The sequence below is a fragment of the Budorcas taxicolor genome, chromosome 18 (assembly GCF_023091745.1).
Source record: "Budorcas taxicolor isolate Tak-1 chromosome 18, Takin1.1, whole genome shotgun sequence".
Lineage (NCBI taxonomy): Eukaryota > Metazoa > Chordata > Mammalia > Artiodactyla > Bovidae > Budorcas > Budorcas taxicolor.
Genome location: NC_068927.1, coordinates 4,132,646 through 4,152,725, shown reverse-complemented (window position 1 = coordinate 4,152,725; position 20,080 = coordinate 4,132,646). Strand labels below are relative to the sequence as shown.

The 20,080-nt window shown below is 45.3% G+C and overlaps 1 protein-coding gene across 3 annotated transcripts in view; it reads right to left on the bottom strand.

The window, feature by feature from the left end:
- Positions 1-19,722, bottom strand: part of ZNRF1 (zinc and ring finger 1) — an 86,847-nt gene extending 67,125 nt beyond the window's left edge. Inside the window, exon 1 of one of the 3 annotated variants that reach the window (XM_052655490.1) lies at positions 19,037-19,722. In XM_052655490.1, the coding sequence (XP_052511450.1) occupies positions 19,037-19,460 (424 nt within the window). In that variant the 5' untranslated portion in view covers positions 19,461-19,722. The remainder of the gene's footprint in view (positions 1-19,036) is intronic. The other 2 variants (XM_052655488.1, XM_052655489.1) reach the window with 2 other exon arrangements.
- Between the last annotated feature and the right edge of the window lie 358 nt (positions 19,723-20,080).

The window sequence follows — 20,080 nt, the reverse complement described above, 5'->3', positions numbered from 1 at the left end:
TGTTTTCTTTTACGGCAGCTCAGATTGTGCATCCAAGGTAAAAATTTCTTATGCTCTAAGTCCAGCTACTGGCAGAACCAATTATCGCATCAGAAGTAAAAATGGGAAGAAGCCGTGAACTTGGGAACAAGCTGGACATACTCGGATTATTTCAGAATTGAAGGCTGGGAGACAGCAGGGCCCTGTGAAGCCTGCTGCCTGGAGTTGTCTACTCACCAAATGCTCTTGGTGTTTGGTGTTGAGCTCTGGGTTCTTTCTAGTCTATAATTTAATTGCTCTACCGAGAACAAAGTAAATTTACAGGAAGGGCTATGTGATCTTTCCCTGTGACATCCCGTTAACAACTTACAGTTAAGGAAGTCTGACCAAATGAGAGGCACGGTCTCTAGCAAAGAGGTTAAAAAGGTAAAAGCTCTTTGGGGGCAAACTTCCTGGGCATCAACCTGTGACATTATGAGTTCACTCAAAGAAGCACAACAGCTGGAAGGGGGAGGGGGAGAGATCCACTTTGAATAGGTTCCCCCTCCACAGGCACAGGTTTCTGGAAATTACAAGAGACAAAAACAAAACAAAATCCAGGAGTGACATGGAACAATGAAGAAAAAATTAAATGAAAGACAAAGGTTGTGAAATGAGATAAGCAGAATGTGATTTCTACCGTTTTAAGCATATTAGTCCACAGGGGCAAGCAAAAATCTGGAGAAATGCTTACCAACGAGATCATAGAGAACTTTCACTTTCTGTATCAATGTTTGTAGTCTGATTATTTCCGTGACAGGGGGAAAAAAAAGCCTAGGAAGAACCTATGCTTCCAGATTTGATTGAAAAACAAAAAACTGCTAATCCAGAAGCCACAAGTCTGTTCACTTCCGTTTCTGCCAAGTGCCTATTAGTTTCATCCTCTGCAGCTTCTTCCATCCTTTCCAGCCTGTTATAGGACGTTTCCCTCTTTTACAACCTTTTTCCTTCTAGAAATGCCGTCTCTGAATTCTTTCTAAACCCCTCCCAGTCATCTTAGAAGCCATCTTTTTCTTTCAGATTAATTTCTTCCAAAAAGTCACCTCTAAGCTAGTTTTGCCAACCCTACAAAATCCACCAGGATGAACTAATAAGTAATGGATTCTTTCCCATAAAATTACCTTTATCTTCACCTCTAAAATTAACATCCTTTTTTCATATGTGTGTTCACTGAACAACTTTTATTTAGGTACCTAGCAACAGCTAGAACTGGACGTGGAACAACAGACTGGTTCCAAATAGGAAAAGGAGTACGTCAAGGCTGTATATTGTCACCCTGCTTATTTAACTTAAATGCAGAGTACATCATGAGAAACGCTGGGCTGGAAGAAACACAAGCTGGAATCAAGATTGCCAGGAGAAATATCTATAACCTCAGATGTGCAGATGACACCACCCTTATGGCAGAATGTGAAGAGGAACTAAAAACCCTCTTGATGAGAGTGAAAGAGGAGAGTGAAAAAGTTGGCTTAAAGCTCAACATTCAGAAAACGAAGATCATGGCATCTGGTCCCATCACTTCACGGGAAATAGATGGGGAAACAGTGGAAACAGTGTCATCAGACTTTATTTTTGGGGGCTCCAAAATCACTGCAGATGGTGACTCCAGCCATGAAATTAAAAGATGCTTACTCCTTGGAAGGAAAGTTATGACCAACCTAGACAGCATATTCAAAAGCAGAGACATTACTTTGCCAACAAAGGTCCGTCTAGTCAAGGCTATGGTTTTTCCTGTGGTCATGTATGGATGTGAGAGTTGGACTGTGAAGAAAGCTAAGAACCGAAGAATTGACGCTTCTGAACTGTGGTGTTGGAGAAGACTCTTGAGAGTCCCTTGGACTGCAAGGAGATCCAACCAGTCCATTCAAAGGAGATCAGCCCTGGGTGTTCTATGGAAGGAATGATGCTAAAGCTGAAACTCCAGTACTTTGGCCACCTCATGCGAAAAGCTGACTTATTGGAAAAGACTCTGATGCTGGGAGGGATTGGGGACAGGAGGAGAAGGGGACGACCGAGGATGAGACGGCTGGATGGCATCACTGACTCGATGGACGTGAGTCTGAGTGAACTCCGGGAGATGGTGATGGACAGGGAGGCCTGGCGTGCTGCGATTCATGGGGTTGCAAAGAGTCGGACACAACTGAGCGACTGAACTGAACTATACCATAAGCCATGCATACTCCAGATAGAATTTAAAAAATTTCTCAACTACCCTATCTAGCTCATAATAGGTACTCTGCAATCAACCAGAACAATGCTCCTTCTCAGAATAGGAAACCTCAAGTTCAAATCCTAGCAAACAACAGGCTTAGTCTCACATGCCAACTCCAGCTAGTTAGTCTGAACTGGGCACCTGAGCACTATGTTGAGGATGCTGAGTGCTTGCAGCCTCCATAATAAAGACTGAGTATGTTTTGGGATTTTTTAAATACTTATTTGGCTGCGCCAGGTATTAGTTACAGCATGTGCGATCTTTAGTTCTGGCATGTGGGATCTAGTTCCCTGACCAGGGATCGATTCCCGTCTGCATTGGGAATGCAGAGTCTTGGCCACTGAACCACCAAGGAAGTCCTGTAAGGTATGTTTTCAGTTCTTTTTCACAGGCAAAAAACAAGGTTAGGGTCACTGGCTCTTTCCCTCTCTTTACAACCTCCTGGGGCCAGGCTAGTATGACCCACATTGTTCTTATTTTTGGTCTATCTTGAGTCCAGTCACTGTGAAATGTTGCTAAATTTGAAGAAGGTGTGGGTGTGTGTATGTGGTGGGGAGAGGGGGTGGAGAAAGGAGGTGCCTCTTTTCTTGAGAATCCTGAAGGTTCTATTGCAACTCAAAGGAAAATGAGATGGCAATTTAAGGGGGTGGAGAAAGATGGTTTCATTACAAGGAATTTCCAGTCTGATTCAAACTTCAAGTAATAAGACCTTGCTTGGGCTGGTTTTCTCCATTCACAATCCATCTTCCCTATTCTCAATTTCATCACAATTGCATAAAATCAATAGACCCATGCAGTAATCCTTTTCCATGTTCCCCAAAGTTTATTGAACATTAGGTTCATTTCACTTCTCTACTTACCCTCTCCCCATGGTATCAAATTACAGGTAAGACAAGTAAGCTTGGGTTTACCACTTCACCCCGTAAATCATTCTCAGAGCGCAACACCCTTTCTGTATTCCTCCCACATACTGATAGTACAGAATGGGGATGACTCGAAGGAAAGACTTCCAGGTTCTGATGATCAACAAGTTGACTTTGTGAACCTACATTTACCCATTCTGTCTACCGTAAGAATACTATGGAAGAGTTCAGAACAGCCCTGTCCGGGACAACTTTCTGCTACAATGAAAATGTTCTCTATCTGTGCTGTCCGACTGTAGTCGTCACTAGCAATCTGTGGCTACTGGGCACGTGAAATATGGCTAGTGGGACTCAAAGGAAATTCCAAACTTTACTTGATGGTAATTTAAATAGCCATACGTGACTAGAGGCTACTATACAGGACGGTGCTACTATACTGGACAGAAGAAAGAGAATATATCCAGCCTCATGAAGAAAAAAAATGGAAAGCTCTACAAGTTTACCCTGTAACTTCCCTCTGCATATCCCGAGGACAGAGAAAGAGTTAGGTCCTCTACTGCCATAGAAACAGACCCCCGCCAGTGCTGCGAGCCCCCAAGAGGCACAGTGCCGAAAGTCTGCCCTATGTGACTCAGGAGGCACTCTTCCTCTGGGAGTAGAGAACAAAATGAAGACGGGCTTCCAGTTTCCCTAGCGTTCACTCAACAGTATGATGCCACTGATAGGGCTTTACGGAACTTCTGAGCAGGAAGAGAGAACAGAACACAGCTAGCTAACCCCACTGATTTTCCCAAAGAGAAAAACTAGAACCAGAAAAGATGATTTACTCGTGAAAAAGTCTTTTTACACAATTGAAGGAAAAAAGTAAACAACCTACAAGGAATTTAAAATGTAGTTCAATGAAACATAAAACTCAATGAGCAGGTTAAAAAAAAAGTAGGTAAGAAAGAATTATTGTACTGAAAGGTCAATCAGTGCTTAATTATGTTTGACTCTGCGACCCCATGAACTGCAGCCCGCCAGGCTCCTCTGTCCATGGGGATTCTCCAAGCAAGATTACTGGAGTGGGCTGCCATGCCCTCCTCCAGGGGATCTTCCTGACGCAGGCATCAAATCCAGGTGTCCCTCATTGCAGGCGGATGCTTTACTGTCTGAGCCACCAGGGAAGCAATAAGAGTGAAGCATACAGAAATAAAGAGTGGGAAAATATGGAACTGCTTAAGAAACACAAAGGCTAGAAGAAAAAGGTCCGATACATGACGTCTAAGATTCTCAAAAGCAAAGCCGGGAGACAATAAAACAAAGGCAAAATATGAAGGGATACATGGCTGAGTACTTCTTGTACATTTTTAAAGACATGAACTCTCATATTCAAGGACAAAAAGCAAGCAAGAAATACAGAAATAAATCAAATCCTGGACACACAACAGTAAATTTGCAGAATACCAGGAACAAAGATTATAAAGCAGTTAAGAGAAAACACAAGTTAACTGTTTAGAGCTGAGAATCAGAATTCTCAACTGCAATATCAAAAGCTAGAAGATAATGAAATGGAATAACATGGCCCAATTGCTGAGAAAAAAATTACTGCCAAAACAGATTTTTATACTCTGCTAAATTATCACTCAATAGTTACAGCAAATAAAAACTTTTTTTTTATTTGCAAGCAAAAAAGGGAGTGTTTAGGAACTTCCCTGGTGGTCTAGCAGTTAAGAATCCACCCACCAGGACTTTCCTGGTATTCCAGTGGCTAAGACTCTGCGCTCCCAACACAAGAGGCCTGGGTTCGATCCCCGGTCAGGAAACTAGATCCTACATACCACAACTAAAAAGATCCCACACTCCAAAACTAAAACCTGGCAGTCAAATAAATAATTGTTTAAAAAAGAAGAGGAATCCCCCTGTAACGCAGGAGACGTGGGTTCGATCCCTGGTCCAGGAGCTGAGACCCCACATGCTACGGGCTTTCAGCACAGCTGCTGACCCTGTGCTCTGGAGCCCGTGTGCCACACCCACTGAGCCTGCACACCACAACGACTGAAGCTAGGCAGTGCCCAGAAGCCCATGCTCTGCAACAAAAGAAGCTGCCACAAGAAGCCCATGTCCCCTGCAACTAGAGGAAGCCCACGTGCTGCAACGAGGACCCGGCATAGGCAAAAATACATAAATAAAAATTTTATACAGTGTTTAACATATTCTCACTGAAAAATGTAATGCCTACCTCTACAAGAAGGAAATTAACTCAGAAGGATGAAGTACGATGAAAGAAGGAACAGGAGGCAAAAAATCTGCTAAGCAGGTGGGTGACTCCAACCAAGCAGACATTATCAAATAAGAGGCTAATTCTAGAGTATAAAAACAGAATGAAGTGGAATTAAAATACTGAATCTCAACAATGTTTAAGACAAACTGTGGGTTCTTTTTTATTTGGGAAGAGAGAAGTGATATTAATTTAACATTAGATTATTTTCAAACATGCAGGCCAAAAATTTAAGAGGAGCCTCTAAAAGAATTGAAAGCTCCCAAATGGAGATAAAGAAAACTTATATAGTAGAAGGAAGGAAAGCAGAAAAACGCAAACAGAAAACATGATATATAACACAAAATAACTATATATAGTAAGATATTTAATTAACATATAGTTGTATTCACAGCATTTTTAAAATGAATTAAATTTGCCAATTAAAAGTCTCAGATTAGCTTGAAAAAGAATCCAACTATCTGTCATTTACAGAAGATACATCTAAGACATGAGGACACAGGGACTGAAAATAAAAGGACAGGAAAAGATCCCAGCAAACAGTTACAAAAAGAATACTGACATTAATACCAAACAAAACAGACCAGAAGAAAAAGTACGTGAAATAATAAAGAAGAACAATCTGAATAAATGCAAGGGAAAATCTGATACAATAGCCATTTGAAATATTTAATTTAACAAATTAAGAACACAAGGGAATTCACCTTTGAGGGAATGAAGGCTATCCAACAAAAACACAGACAATGCTTTTAATGCAAGAAGCACTTTCTTCACTAGGAGGAAAACAAGAATGCCCATGGTTACATAGATTCAAATAGGCTTTTTAACACAGGAAGTTGTCAGCAATCCTAAAGAAGGAAAGAGGAGTGACACACAAGAGAATGAGAAAAGAAGAAACAAAACAGTTATTATTTACCAACCTGACTCGCCTGGATTTTCTCTGTAGATGCTTTCCATTAAAACTATTAGACCTACAAGAGTTCAGCAAGTCTGCTGAATATACCAGAAACCTGAAATAGTTATAAAAACATTTTAAATGTTACTTACAGCAATAACAAAAACTATAAGGTACCTATGGATAAATCTAATGAAAAAAGATTTGAGATCTTTAGATAATTACTCAGCTTTACCCAGAGACATTCAGTAGTTACTTTTACTGATCACTTACTACCCTCTGGGCACTGTTTTGAGAGAGGTGGATATGTCAATAAGCTAAGTACATATGAAAGATATAATTATTATAAGTCTCACTTAACCTTACTACCACCCCACACTGCCTCTCCCAAGAAGGGGTGTCTCGTATGCACTGGTGATACACTGGTAAGCATAGTTGTCTTCCAGGAAGGGGTGTCTCACTGCAGGCATCCCCCATACAGGAACCTCTGACTCGCAGTCAAGGCTCCAACAGACATTCTCAGGTGATACTGCTGAGGCAGACTTGACCGGAATTACCCAGCCTCTAGCTGTCTTAAGATTCTCAACTGAAAGCAAGAAGGCCCTCTTTTATCACAGATCACAGCACAGCACACACCGGGTGAGCAGAGACTGGGGCCTGGTTACATCAAATCACATAAAGACACAGACCAACTCGGAAGAAAGCAGATCTCCGTGTGAGGCCTAGCCGCCCTTCCAGACATCGCGTCACTTAACATCATGTGGTTCTCCCACTTCTAGCAACAGATCAATGTAGATTCCTCAGACTTGAGATGCTTCATGTATTAGGACTTTAAGCTGCTTTGCAAAGGCAAGAACTTGGTGGATATTCAACCGCTTAAGTCTTTTCAGTAACATTTGAACATTCTGGCTAATGGAAATGCAATATTTATTCCGCATTTTGCGACTTTTCTATAAGTCTGCTGCTGCTGCTGCTGCTAAGTCGCTTCAGTCGTGTCCGACTCTGTGCGACCCCAGAGACGGCAGCCTAGCAGGCTCCCCCATCCCTGGGATTCTCCAGGCAAGAACACTGGAGTGGGTTGCCATCTCCTTCTCCAGTGCATGAAAGTTAAAGTGAAGTGGCTCAGTCGTGTCCCACTCTTCGCAACCCCATGGACTGCAGCCCACCAGGCTCCTCCGTCCATGGGATTTTCCAGGCAAGAGTACTGGAGTGGGTCTCCACTGGCTTCTTCTATGAGTCTGAAATTATTTCAAAGTTTAAAAAAAGTAAAAAAAAAAAAAATTCTTTTATCTGTTAGGTCCATTCCCATCAGGTTCATGGGTAGACCCAATTTTATAAAGACGGCAAATGATAAACTCAACGTAAAACTCCAATAAATATCCTAACAGTTCCTTCCCCACAAAAGCTGTCAAAGCTGATTTTAAATTTTATATGGATGCAAAAAGCACCAAAAATAACTAACCGGTTTGTGTTGTTTTTATTGTTGTTGTCTGTAACATACAGAACTGTTTATTCTGAGGCTTACAATACAAAGACATAGGGAAATGATATTGTTTGTGCAATATAGCAGGGGAAAAAATTTGTAACTGCCCACTAGGGTCAGTTTGCCAGATGTCCTGTCACGAAGAAAAACAGCTATAAACAGAGCAGTTCCTGGTACTCTGTACTTCATTTTGCTGATTCTATCCGGATTCCCTTCTTTGTCCCCTCGAAAGCTTTATTTAGACAACACAGCTTTGAAAGAGAATAAATAACAAGTTGAAAGGATTTGCCCTTCCACACAGCAAGACAAAACTACAGTAATTAAGAAAGTATTAGCACAAGGATAGACAACTTGGCCAATGGAAGAGAACAAAAAGCCCAGGAACAAACCTATGCCTGGAAGGACACTTGATTATTTGGAGAGAGGTATTTGGAAACTTGATAAAAGGTAGCTTTGCAAATCAGTAGGAAAAGGCTTTACCATTCTTCACTTGCTGTTGGGAGAGCTGGCTATTCATATGGAAGAAGGAAAAGATATCCTTATCTTATCCCATTCAAACAACTTAATTCTCCATAGCTTAAGGACTGAAATATGAAAGACAAAAATTCAGAAACTTTCAGAAGATAATGTAAGATATCTCTTCTGACCTCAGGGAAAGACAGCCTTTCTTAAGACACAAAATGCATAAGCCATGAGGGAAAACATTGGAATATTATATTAAAGGTAAATTAACCATAAGCAAGTGCAAAAAGAATAAAGAGGTAACCCAAAAACTGGGAGACCAAAAAAAAAAAAAAAAAAACCTGGGAGACAGACATCTGTCTAACATATGCTTCAGATGTGTATCTGGAAACAAACAAAACAAAAACACAAATTCATATTATAGGGACTAGTAAGAAAAGGAGGAACCATCCAATATAAATATGGATAAAAGACATGAACAAGCATGATAATTTAAAATATACTAGCATATTAATTTATATGTATATAAATAACAAAAATCACAATGATACACGATCTCGCACTTACTAGAGCTTGCCAAAAATTCAAGTATAACAATATCAAGTTTCAGCAAGAACATGGAAAAGTGAATATATGCTATCTGGGGAGTATAAAATTGGTACCAGCACACTGGTCATCTACTGGGTAGTATTTAATCAAGAGTTGGAGCCTCTTGATGAGCCTATGACCCAGCGAGCTCATGACTAAGAATGCACTCTAGAAAAACTCTCACTCAAATATGCAAGGAAACAGCAAAATATTCTCAAAGTAACTGAGAATAACTTTAATATCCACTGATATCCAAGAGAATGGATGGATAAACGGTGATATTTGTGCGATATTCATACAAGAGAGAAGAGCAGCAAAGATGAACGTGTTAGAGCAGCAAATAGTGCAGTGGATTTACAGATCCCAAGTCCAACCTCGAGCTCTATCTACAGACAGAGACATAAAAAGACGAGACACTATGAAGCGCAGATTGAACGCTGCAAATGCTATTTTAGACAGAAACAGGGAGTAAGAAGTAGAAACATATATAGGATGATCAACAGGAGAATCAGGGCAGAGGTTACCTTTGGGAAGGGAACTCGCGCGAGGTCCATACAATTACATCTATAATGTTCTATTTACTTATCTGCTTGGTAGGTTAGCACATTCTCTCTTGGATGCCTGAAACAGCTCGTTTTTGAAAAGATTCCAAGAGACAAGAATTCCTATTCAGAGTCACACTATTTGATTTCCTAAAATATGCAAGTGAAACCAAAACTGAAATAGCACAAACCCCTGTGACCCTTCCATCTTGCAGTCACAGGACTGGGACTTCACAGAGTTCATCTAATGTGAATGGACAGGAAAAGGAAGGGTCAGGCTCCAGCCTGGATCCCATGACAAGATGTACCCTGGGGACCCTCCAGGGAAAGAGAGGAAAGTTATTCCGCTATTTTATAAAAGTGATAATCATTTTTTAGAAATTGTTTGGAACTCCTTAGGGAAAAGGTATTTTGTAATCATGGCATCAGTTAAAAATATTGAGCCCCACTATACCATCGAAGAGAAATTTGAACTCTCAGAACAGAGGTTCCTACTGGTTTTTCCTTGTTTGAGCAAGTTGGTTAAAGTCATCCCTGCAGGATGTATCTATAATCCTAGAGGCCTGGATGCCTTCAAGGCCCACAACTCCCCCTCCCAGTTCCCTGCTTCTGCCCTTTTCTCTTAGTTATTGCTGGCTCTTAGGCATCAAACGCTGGCTTCCTGTTCCCCCTCACTGAGCTCTGGAGACTTGGAACTGGTAAAAGGCTTTGAAGAAAAGTACAAAGCCAGGAAAACACGGAATGGAGACAGCTCTGACTTTCCAAAGGAAAGCAAATCTCAACAGTTGTAATAACCTTTCAGACTTTCCTTCGCCTGTAGCTTACATAAGCCGTGGTTCAGACACGAGGACCGAAGAAGTACTGGTAAGTCACTCAAGCTGGAGACGGTGAAAACTCGGGCTCTGGCGGGCAGAGAGGCTGGAGACAGGCGTTCTGGATGCTGGTGGTACAACCCTGGTTTGTTCTAAGGCTCGGTGTCTCCAGCATCCCCTCTCCACCATCCCACAAAGACACTGGCTCAAGGGTTCACTGAGTGTTATTCTAAGTGCTTATTAGACCTGAAGTCTTAAGAGCACAGACCCTGTGCGAATCTTCTCTGTGTGAGGCGGTGAGCGCCAGGCGCCATGCCACCGTTTCACAGTGTGGAAAGAGCAGGCATGCTCGTGGCTTTTATGAGTCTCATCATAGGGACCACAGTCATCCCTCAATCCAGAAATAACTGTTCTAGTACACAGTTCAGGCCCTCTAACCCAAGGAGTCTGTTTCACGGTCCTTTTACACCACAATGCTGTTTTAATGGAGAGTCTGAATGCTGAAACGCCAACCTCCTTGGTCAGGTCACTGTGACAGTTCTCTGAGCACAGGCCTTCCCCATTCTATTCTGCTCTCCTGCACTTTGAATTCAGGGCTTGCTGTCAGCACGGAAAGCACCAGAGTTCTGATATGGCAGCCCTTTGGCTATGTTCGACCGAGGGATTTATCTTCGACAACCTACTCAAATCCTCCCCCAACAGCTACCAAAAATTCCCCTGGTGAGAAATGCTATTATGAGAAGGAGTGGCTGCTCTGTGACTCACACTGTTTCATTAAAAAGATTTTTTTTTCCCCAAACAAATGTTCAGTAGAAGAATCCAAAGGTTTTCCAAAGCCACAGCAAAAACAGAACAGCTCATAATACTATTTCTCAAAGGTCTGCCACTTCATAGGAGATTCCTATACCTCAAAATACTGGAGATACTTAGATTCGCTATTCTTTTACATTGCATTTGGCCTCTGCACTTGAGAGGAGGTAGGAAATGGGGTCGCACTGAGTTGGACACGACTGAAGCGACTTAGCAGCAGCAGGAAATAGATGGATTAAACACAGCCAACATGACTGGGCTTGTTCAGATATTAAGATGGAAGGCAGCTAGCTTGCAAGCCAATCCTGAGCACAGGCCTTGAATTTAACCAGAGTTCATCAGGGCAACTGGCTGCAAAGGTATCAATCTTTCAGCCATTCCTGACCAGGACTGAGGAAATCTAACATTACATTTCGTGATGCTAACTACAGTAGTGGGCAGTGTTGTCACAAAGTTTCTTTGAAAAGCTGACTTAGCTGGTGCTGTACCTTTGAGGGCATTAGCAGTGTGTATGATCTAAAGAGAATAAAACAATATTACAGAAAACTCATCTGTATTCATGGTGGACCAAATGCCCCATCGGTTTAGACTGGAATCCCTAGGGCTCCCTCAAATCCTTGCGGGACTCCTGGAGTACCAAGGTGGGAATCAAGATAAAGAACCCTAAGAGCTTTCTCTAAGGAAAAGCACCATCTCAGCAGGGGTAGGGGATTAGGGGTGTTCACCAAACACTGGAGAAATGTGGGCAAAATGACCAAGCTGGCTGAGGTCTCGGGGGTCTCAGCTTTGCATTCTCCTCCTACCTCTGTCTCAGATGGTGTGGGCAACTCCAGATTTAAGTTTCTCCACATGCTAAAAATCAGCTTCGACCTTAAAAGACATTGCACAATACAGAGGTGACTAATTACAGAATAACTATTTTTGAAGCATGGTTTATTTAACTACATTTTGTAGAGGGCTGAAGGTATGATCAATAAGCAAGCTGGAGCCACGGTAAACCGAGTGTAATTCACCAAGACCAAGAGGCCAAATACACGGAAATGCAAGGAGAGGTTTCTCCAAAGATTATCCTTCAGAGACTAAGGGATCACCTCAACAGCCAAAGTCTATACAAAGTCTTTCAGCATGGAACATCCTATATTCTTTACTTTGGGTAAAAAAAAAAAAAAAAAAAAAAACAACTCAAATATAAAACAGATTTTAAAATTTCTGGGGGAGAAATAACATTTTGGTCACCAGCACTGCCTTCAAAAATTACTTAAAACAGCACTAAAGTGTCAATGTCGTGGAGCTCACAGACAAACACAAGACCAAGGAGGAGAAACTCTTACTTACATTTCCTTAAGCACATTTTGGCTTAGGATAAATTTCACAGACATGGGTTAAGAGTGGTGAAAACACAGTGAAAACAGTGTTCAGTGACCAGGAAGAGAAGAGGCTCTAGGGATGACAAAGGTACTGAAGGCAAAGATAATTTCAAAAAAATGTTTCTCTTTTGCAATTTCCATGGAGGAGAGGACCGCTCATGTTGGCACATATGAGGAATTTCTTCTTAGTAGGCGCTTGACTGGAAACGCAAAGAACAGATGACCTGCCCCAGCGCAGACAAGAGGGCTGAGGAAAGAAGGGAGAGTTGAGCCAAGGGCAGGGAGGAGGCCATCCCTGTAGCACCTCATGGGCAAACACGCGAACCTGCCTGTGTGTTCAACAGGGGAACGAAGAAGGAGGCCAAATCTGCCGCGGGCTGCAGTATTCAGACTCTCTCTCAGAGGAGTGAGGAAGCAAAAATTCTTAGACAGAACAAAGTAATGCTACTCACCTTCACCATAAGTATACATGCCCGGCACCTAGGAACACTGGAAGCAATCAAGCTCAGTTGAATAAGTCAATGTCTCAGTTCAACAGATCTACACATACAGGTCCATACTTTGTCAATTAAAAATTAAAATGAAAAAGGTGTTTTGTCCACGTTAAAGTCTGGATTTATCCTAAGAGCTTGACTTGTCTAGCTTCCCGGCTGGGGATAGAAGAAAGAGGATGTAACTCAGGAAGCCCTCTTGCAGCACAAGCAGCTAACAGCACACAGGCCTCAGGAGAAAAAACCAGGGGAGGAGAAGCATGGAGGAGGGGACCCTGTCCCAACCACCTTCTGTTCGGAGCGACTGGGGACCAGGGCAGACTGGCTCAGGCCTGCCTGCAGGAGAAAAACGCTTGGTTCCACGTGAGAGAAAATGGGCAAAAACTGAACAATGCTCTTGCTGGATGGCTACACCCTCTGGGAGCAACAGAAGGCAAGACCTGTGTGGATCCCACTCGGGAATCTAGTTTAGAGATGCTGAAAGAGATGAATGCATAAGAAAAGCATTCGGAGTTCACTGGGGAGAGAAAAGTTAGATCCATGGTCGGGGAGCCTTTCCTTTATAGTGGGTATTCTGACTACATTTTTAGAATCATTTGTGACAAATTCAGGTTCTACTGAACTCTGGGAGCTGCATTTGTTAACGAGGCTCTGGAGAATACTGGGCAGAGTCAAGTTTGCACACCCTGTGAACCATTCACAGAAATCAGGAGAGCTCGGCGTTCGCATCTGCCTCCTTCTCACTACAGATTTGGGAGCGCACTATAAATTCTTACCATGCCTCCTCTAACTTTACAGGGCGCAGCCAACTCCTCCTTCCTCTTTACTCCCAGCAGAGCAAGGCTGTACTCTCAATTCCAGCAACTCCAGGGAGATCTCAAGGTAAACAGTCTCACCAGTCTATAAAGTACCCCAGCTGCTGCTTTAAGATTCAACTTGGTTCTTTATTTGCTTCACACTTGAGGGTTGCTCTTCAGGTTATTCACTCACACCCACAACTCACCCCTCATCCACTCAACCTATCAAACTCAGGAACCCAACTGTTGGTTTCAAGGATAAACATGTGACCTTGTGAGGAAATAAAGGTTCAGAGGTGAAAATTGCCAGGTCTCATACTCAAGCCTACACCCACCGTCATCACTAGGAACCATCTGATTGAGACAGGCCAGGACAAAGCCTGGAAAAGAGACAGACGAAAATTTGTAAGCATTCATTACAAGACTAGTAACAGGATTTAAGTTTTGGACTAACTTCGAAATGTTGGTACCACAACCTCAGTGACCCAGTCATTAAAAACACCCCCTACTTAAGGGTTAGTAAGAGCAAGACCAAGAGCCCATTTAAGTTACCACCACTTCCCTATGACATTTCCCCCAATTTTGAAACTGTCAAAATTGAAGTTTAGTTTTAAAATTGGGTTTGCTAAAATATAAGTGCCCAATAAACTTGGGTTGAATATCATATCTGTAAAATACAAAGCATGTTCCTTTTCCCAAAAGCAACTAGAGTTGCATTTCTGGTAAAGAGTGGCTTTGGCTCAGAGAGTATTCCTTGTGACCTATTTGGGGTGCTGCTGCTGCTGCTGCTAAGTCGCTTCAGTTGTGTCTGACTCTGTGCGCCCCCATAGACGCCAGCCCACCAGGCTCCTCCGTCCCTGGGATTCTCCAGGCAAGAACACTGGAGTGGGTTGCTGTGTCCTTCTCCAAACCATGAAAGTGAAGAGTGAAAGTGAAGTCGCTCAGTTGTGTCCGACTCTTAGCGACCCGATGGACTGCAGCCTACCAGGCTCCTCCACCCATGGGATTTTCCAGGCAAGAGTACTGGAGTGGGTCGCCATTGGTGTGTCTCTGTTTAATGGCAAAATGTACACATCCCATAACAGAGTGAAACCACTGTTTTTTTGCAACACCTTTCAAACCCTAATGAGGAAGAAGTAACTGACCTTCAAGAAATGATCTTCTCCTCAAGGGAACCCTACTTTTCTTTTATAGCAAACAAGCCCTCATGGTAACAGAGAACTAAAAACTCTGCTTTGTAAAAAGTCTTCCAAAAAAAAAAAAAAAAAACCACTAGTCTTCATTAAGAATAGAACTTTTTTGCAGGGCAAGGACTCATCCTGCTACTTGGAGGCCACAGAATGGTTTTCCTTCTCCAGAATCCATGGAAAGGACCATTACATCCAGCACACCTAGAGTGAGGCACAAAGAGGCTTTCTGATCTACTCCAATGGGATTGGCAACTCTCTCTATTTAAGAATAGAGAAGATCAAATCACTTGAGAACCCCAGAGTGCCAGCAACAGAACCCATGAGATATCCTGCTGGCAGGTTCAAAGACTTAGCAAAAGTCACCTTCTACTGGCCCCTTTGATGGCCTGGTGACAAGACAGAACAGTTTAGTTTCCTGAACACACACGTGTATACACATATATGACTAAGAAGGCGGAGGGAAATCTCTATGACCGGCCATTTATACTCAGGCCCAGGAAACGGGCAACCTCTTCCTTCCAACATGCTGGGTCTCTATATTTCCCCCCTACATTTGGCAATCTGCATTCTGAATTAAACAGGACTATAAAAGGATGACCAGACCTCCCGAATACCACCCAGACAACCATCAGAGGCGTGAAAAACCTTATAGCAAAACACATTTTAATGTGGAAAAGGGACCCGGACTCTATTAGGCGGCTTTGTTAACTACAGATGGCCCCCTCAATACAGGTCAGATTTCAGCAGAGGGCACTTGCTTTCATTCTGGACAAAGAGTCCCCACGATTCTAAGCCTCTCTCTGCCCAGCAGATTCTGAGGAGGTGAAAGAAGGCAGAGAACTACAGAAGTGATCCCTGTAAGATAAGAACTTCCCACTGCAAGTTACTTGGCTTTCGTAAACAGCCTCTCGTGAGGCCACAACAGTGACCCGGTAAGGTGGGCAGAGCAGGTATGATCTCCATTTCAACAGGTGGAGAAACAGTTAACTTTGAGGTGAAATGACTGACTTGCACAAGGTCACAAGTCAGGCAGTTAAGGAGCAGCCCAAGCAGGAGAGGAACCCAGCCCTCTGACAAGCAGGCCAGTGAGATTTCCACAAGGCTCCCCAGCTTCCTTCTGTTTTAGGATGAGAGGAAGCAGACGGTAATGGCTAAGAGGTCAAATGGATTCTGACGCTGGCAGGCCTGCACTGCAATCCCAGCTCTGCCTCCCATTAGCTGTCCGGCCTTGTGGGGATTCCTTAACCTCCCTCTACACCTCAGTTTCCTCACCTGTAAAATGGGAATAAAAACATTTTACCTCCTACTGTTACAGTGGTGAGTAATGATATGATGGACATACAGCATTCAAATTCATTCACTCAACAAATATTTGTGCCTGGCACACAGAGTGTAGGAGTTACAACAGTGGTCAAGAGGCACAGTCTTGCTCTCATGGAGTAAAAATTCAGAGGAAGCAAACAGAAAGAGTAAATGGACAAATAAAGTGTGATAAGTGCTATTAAGGTAACAGGTGAGTGATGGAAGAGACTCACAGGAGGCAGGCAATTTCTAAGAGTGGTCCCTGGGGAGAGATTTAAGTTAAGTCTCAAGGGATCATAAAAGGTTATGCATGTACAGAATGGATGGAAAAGCATTCCAGGCAAAGGGAGCAGAGGGTGCAAGCTAGGGTCACGACCCCGGCGAGGGCAAATGTGACTGCCATGTATCCTCACAGGATTTGGGGAACAACCTTTACAGGCTGTTATCTGTATTTTTAAAATAACCAAGACAAGACTCAAAAGAGGTGAGGTGTCTCGTCCGCGGTCCCAGCTCCTGGGGCCCTAGCATTCTGCCCCTTGACACAGTGTCAGCTCAGTCCCTCTGAGGAAGCCTCGTGCTCACTGAACTCCCCTCCTTACTTCTCAGACAACTGTTTTTTGTGCCCATGAAGAGATCCAAAAGCACCTTGGAAACACAAACGACATCACAACAACGTCAGACACCTAGTCAACCGTGCCCTGAAACCCTTACTCCTCTGCTCCTCAGACACGAGAGTGAGAACTGCTGGGACCTTACCCAAAGGCCCCACAATGGAAACAAGTTTCTCGTCTCACAGCAAGCGAGCAGCGAACAAGAAAGGAAGGGGATGTCCTGGAAGGAAGGGCTTGTGGCCTGTTTCAGAAGGCGAGGGAGAACCACCACTGCAGAAGAACAGAAGCATCAAAGTTCCTCTCAAATGCGCTGCACAGGAAAAATTAATTATTTCACTTGCATAAAACAACAAATCCCTAAGGCAGTGGTTCTCAATCAAGCCCCAACCAGGAGCGCTCTGAAATTTGTGGGGGCGCTGAATGGGCAGAGCCCAGCATGTTCAATGCCTGCAAAAGCCAGGATGGCCCTATGATGACCATATTACCCGAAATATTAACAGCAGCCCCCCCCCCACACACACTTCAATGTCAATCCCTCAAGGGATTAATATGCTTCAACTTTTCCTGTAGTCCCTGGTTCAGCAGCTCTTCCTAACCTCTAGCTGGAAAAAGGAAAAAAAAAAATTAAGGTTTTACAGCTGAAGAGTCTGAATTTTAGAATCCAAATGCAAGCTCATAACTCTGGCATGGAACCTGGTGGCGGAATAAGGAAAAAGAACTTTCTGGTAAAAGAAAAGAAATTTGAGTGGAAAAAGGGAACTCCTACTCTAAGATTACATTCCTGCAACACACAAAATTCTACCTGTGACTTTTGAGAACTGTCTTATAGTGCTTTTCTGTTTAAACTCAGACACTAATGACAGCTCTCTGAAAAACTTAACTACAATCACCTCAAAAATACACCTGACCCTTTCTGGACCAAATTTTATAAGGAAGATTACTAAGTTTAAGATGTCTAAAGCTGATCAAATGATATCTGAAAGTGCCAGAGGTAATCACACCCTATATCTCTTCAGGCCAGTGTCCAAATTATATCTAGAAGTCTGTTCAGGGATTAAAATTCCATCCTAGCAATTAAAAGCCACTTTCAAGGATTACCCTAAATTAGTCACTATTCCTCCCGAAAACTCATTTCACAATCAGTTTAAAGAACTGAAAAAAAAATTAACATTATTTCCAGAAATAGAGATCCAAAGTGTCTCCCCTATTTCATAAGAGCAAGCAGTGATCCAACAGATAAATCCTCCATAGAGCAATCTTTCTTCTACACAGTATCTAAATTTTCTGAAGTCGCCCAAAGGAGTCTGAATACGTTAACGTCTTTACTCCAACTCGCCAATTAGTAAATAGCGGCCCCACACCCCTTCTGACCAATTTTCTGGAGGCCTAACCTGGTTTCTCAGGTTAGCTAAGCAGACAGACCTGTTTTCCTCCAGAAGCTCCTGCCAGTGTCTCTTCTGCCCTGCCAGAGTCTAGGAAATCCTCCTCCAGCTTTTTGCTGACCTGTCACCAGAAGTTCACAAAATGAATTCATCCAGGTCCTTTGACTCCTCCTTTCCCCCCGACATGTGCCAACAGCAGTGCAAGAGAACTGCCATGTCTTGGTCACAAAAAGATGCAGAATACCCAAGCACTTTAGCATGGAGGAGAAGAAGAAAGATGGAGGGATCCAAGAGTCACTGAGCCAAGGCTGCTACTGCATGCAGCACGGGTAACCAGAGCCCCGGTCACGCAAAGCCTCCCAGGGACGCTCCCTGGCTGCGCCCTCCGACCAGCAGGCCACACCTGTCTATGGCAGCAGCCTGTCGGCCGCTCCATTTTAAACAATTCAGATTTCCAGCACAGCCGCAAAACTGGGCACCCACTTCTCCAGCAAGAGCAAGTGCCCTCATCCAAACCCCACTTGGCCCCACTCTTCTCTTCACATCCTTTGTCTGAGATGCTCGGTCCAATTGGATCCCTTCTGTGTTACCGGTGCACCCAGTACAATGCAGCAGTAACAGAAAGGAAGCACGGAGGCCGACTTGCGACCAGCCAGACTTCTCTGAGGACGGGGAGGCCAATGAATGAGACTTCAACAGGCATCCACAAGTGAACCAACGCCTGAAGTCCTCACACACCTGGCTCTCCTCGGCCTCTCAGAAAGCCTCATTTCTAGAGAGTGGGTATTCCATTCATCCCTTGGCTTCGGGAACCAAGAGGACGACAGCCAGATCCAGGTAGCGCACTTTACCTCCAGACCTTTTGCGTGCACGCGTGCGAAGGTGCGGGGCACCTCGGCGCGCCCTCCCTGGCACCCCACCCTCCGAGGCCTCCGGCGCCCGCGGACTCACCACTGTGCGAGCTGAACCACCGGGGTGCGATGTGCAGAGGTAGAGCATCCGCTAGCGAGGCTCGGGAGCCCAGGTACAGCATCCCGTCTCTATGGTGACCGCCACCCGTCTCCTGGTAACCATTGCCGTGGGCATAGGTGGAGTCGGACGTCGACCCTCCGCTGCCGGGCGCCCTCTCGGCGTCGCCGGCCCCCCGGGAGGCGGGGGTGTAGAGGCCAAAGGGCACCCCGCTGGCCGTGCTGGGGTCCATGCCCATGCCCGCCACGGAGCTGACCGAGCGGCTGCGGAGCCCCATGGCCCCGCCGCCCGCCCGGTAGTGCCCGAAGTGGGGCGCCCCTCCCGGCGGGGGCACGGCGCTGTCGTCGGTGGAGACCCCCGGGAAGGGGCCGCGCGAGCGGGCCGCTGTGCTCTGCTTGCCGCCCATGCTCGCCCGGGCCCCGGCGGGGCGGGAGCCTGCAGGCCGAGACCCTCCCCCTGTCCTCAGCGGCGGGGGCAGGGCTGGGCGGGCATACGGGGGAGCAGAAAGGAGACCGGAGGCGAAGGGAAAAAGGAGGAAAAAGAGCGGACCCGAGCAGGACCCAGACTACGGGCTGCAGGCGTCCCGAGCCCGGCGCATGATTCCCCTCGCGGTCCGGAGAGGCGAGGCGCGCGGGCTCGGCGCGCCCCAGGCCGCCCCCGGGCTCCCGAGGGCCGGGCGCCGCGGGGAGGAGGCCGCCCGCCCGGCAGCGGCCGCCGGAGGAGGAGGGCGGGGGCGCCGGCGCGTGCCGCCTCAAGACGCCGCGGCCGGGACGGCGGCCCGGACCCCCGAGGCCCGGGCGGGCTGCGGCGCCGGCGGCCCGCGGAGCTCGCGAAGCCGCGCTCGCGTCGCGCTCTCGGCCCTGCCGCGCGGGCCCCGCCGGCCGCGCCGCTCGCTCCCGGGCTGCGCTCGCCGGCGCTCCTCGCCGCCGCGGAGACAATGGAGGGCGGCAGCGCGCAGGCGCGGCGGCGCCCCCGCCCCCCGCGTTAACCCCTTCGCGGCCCGCGCGGCGCCGGGCGGGGACGCGG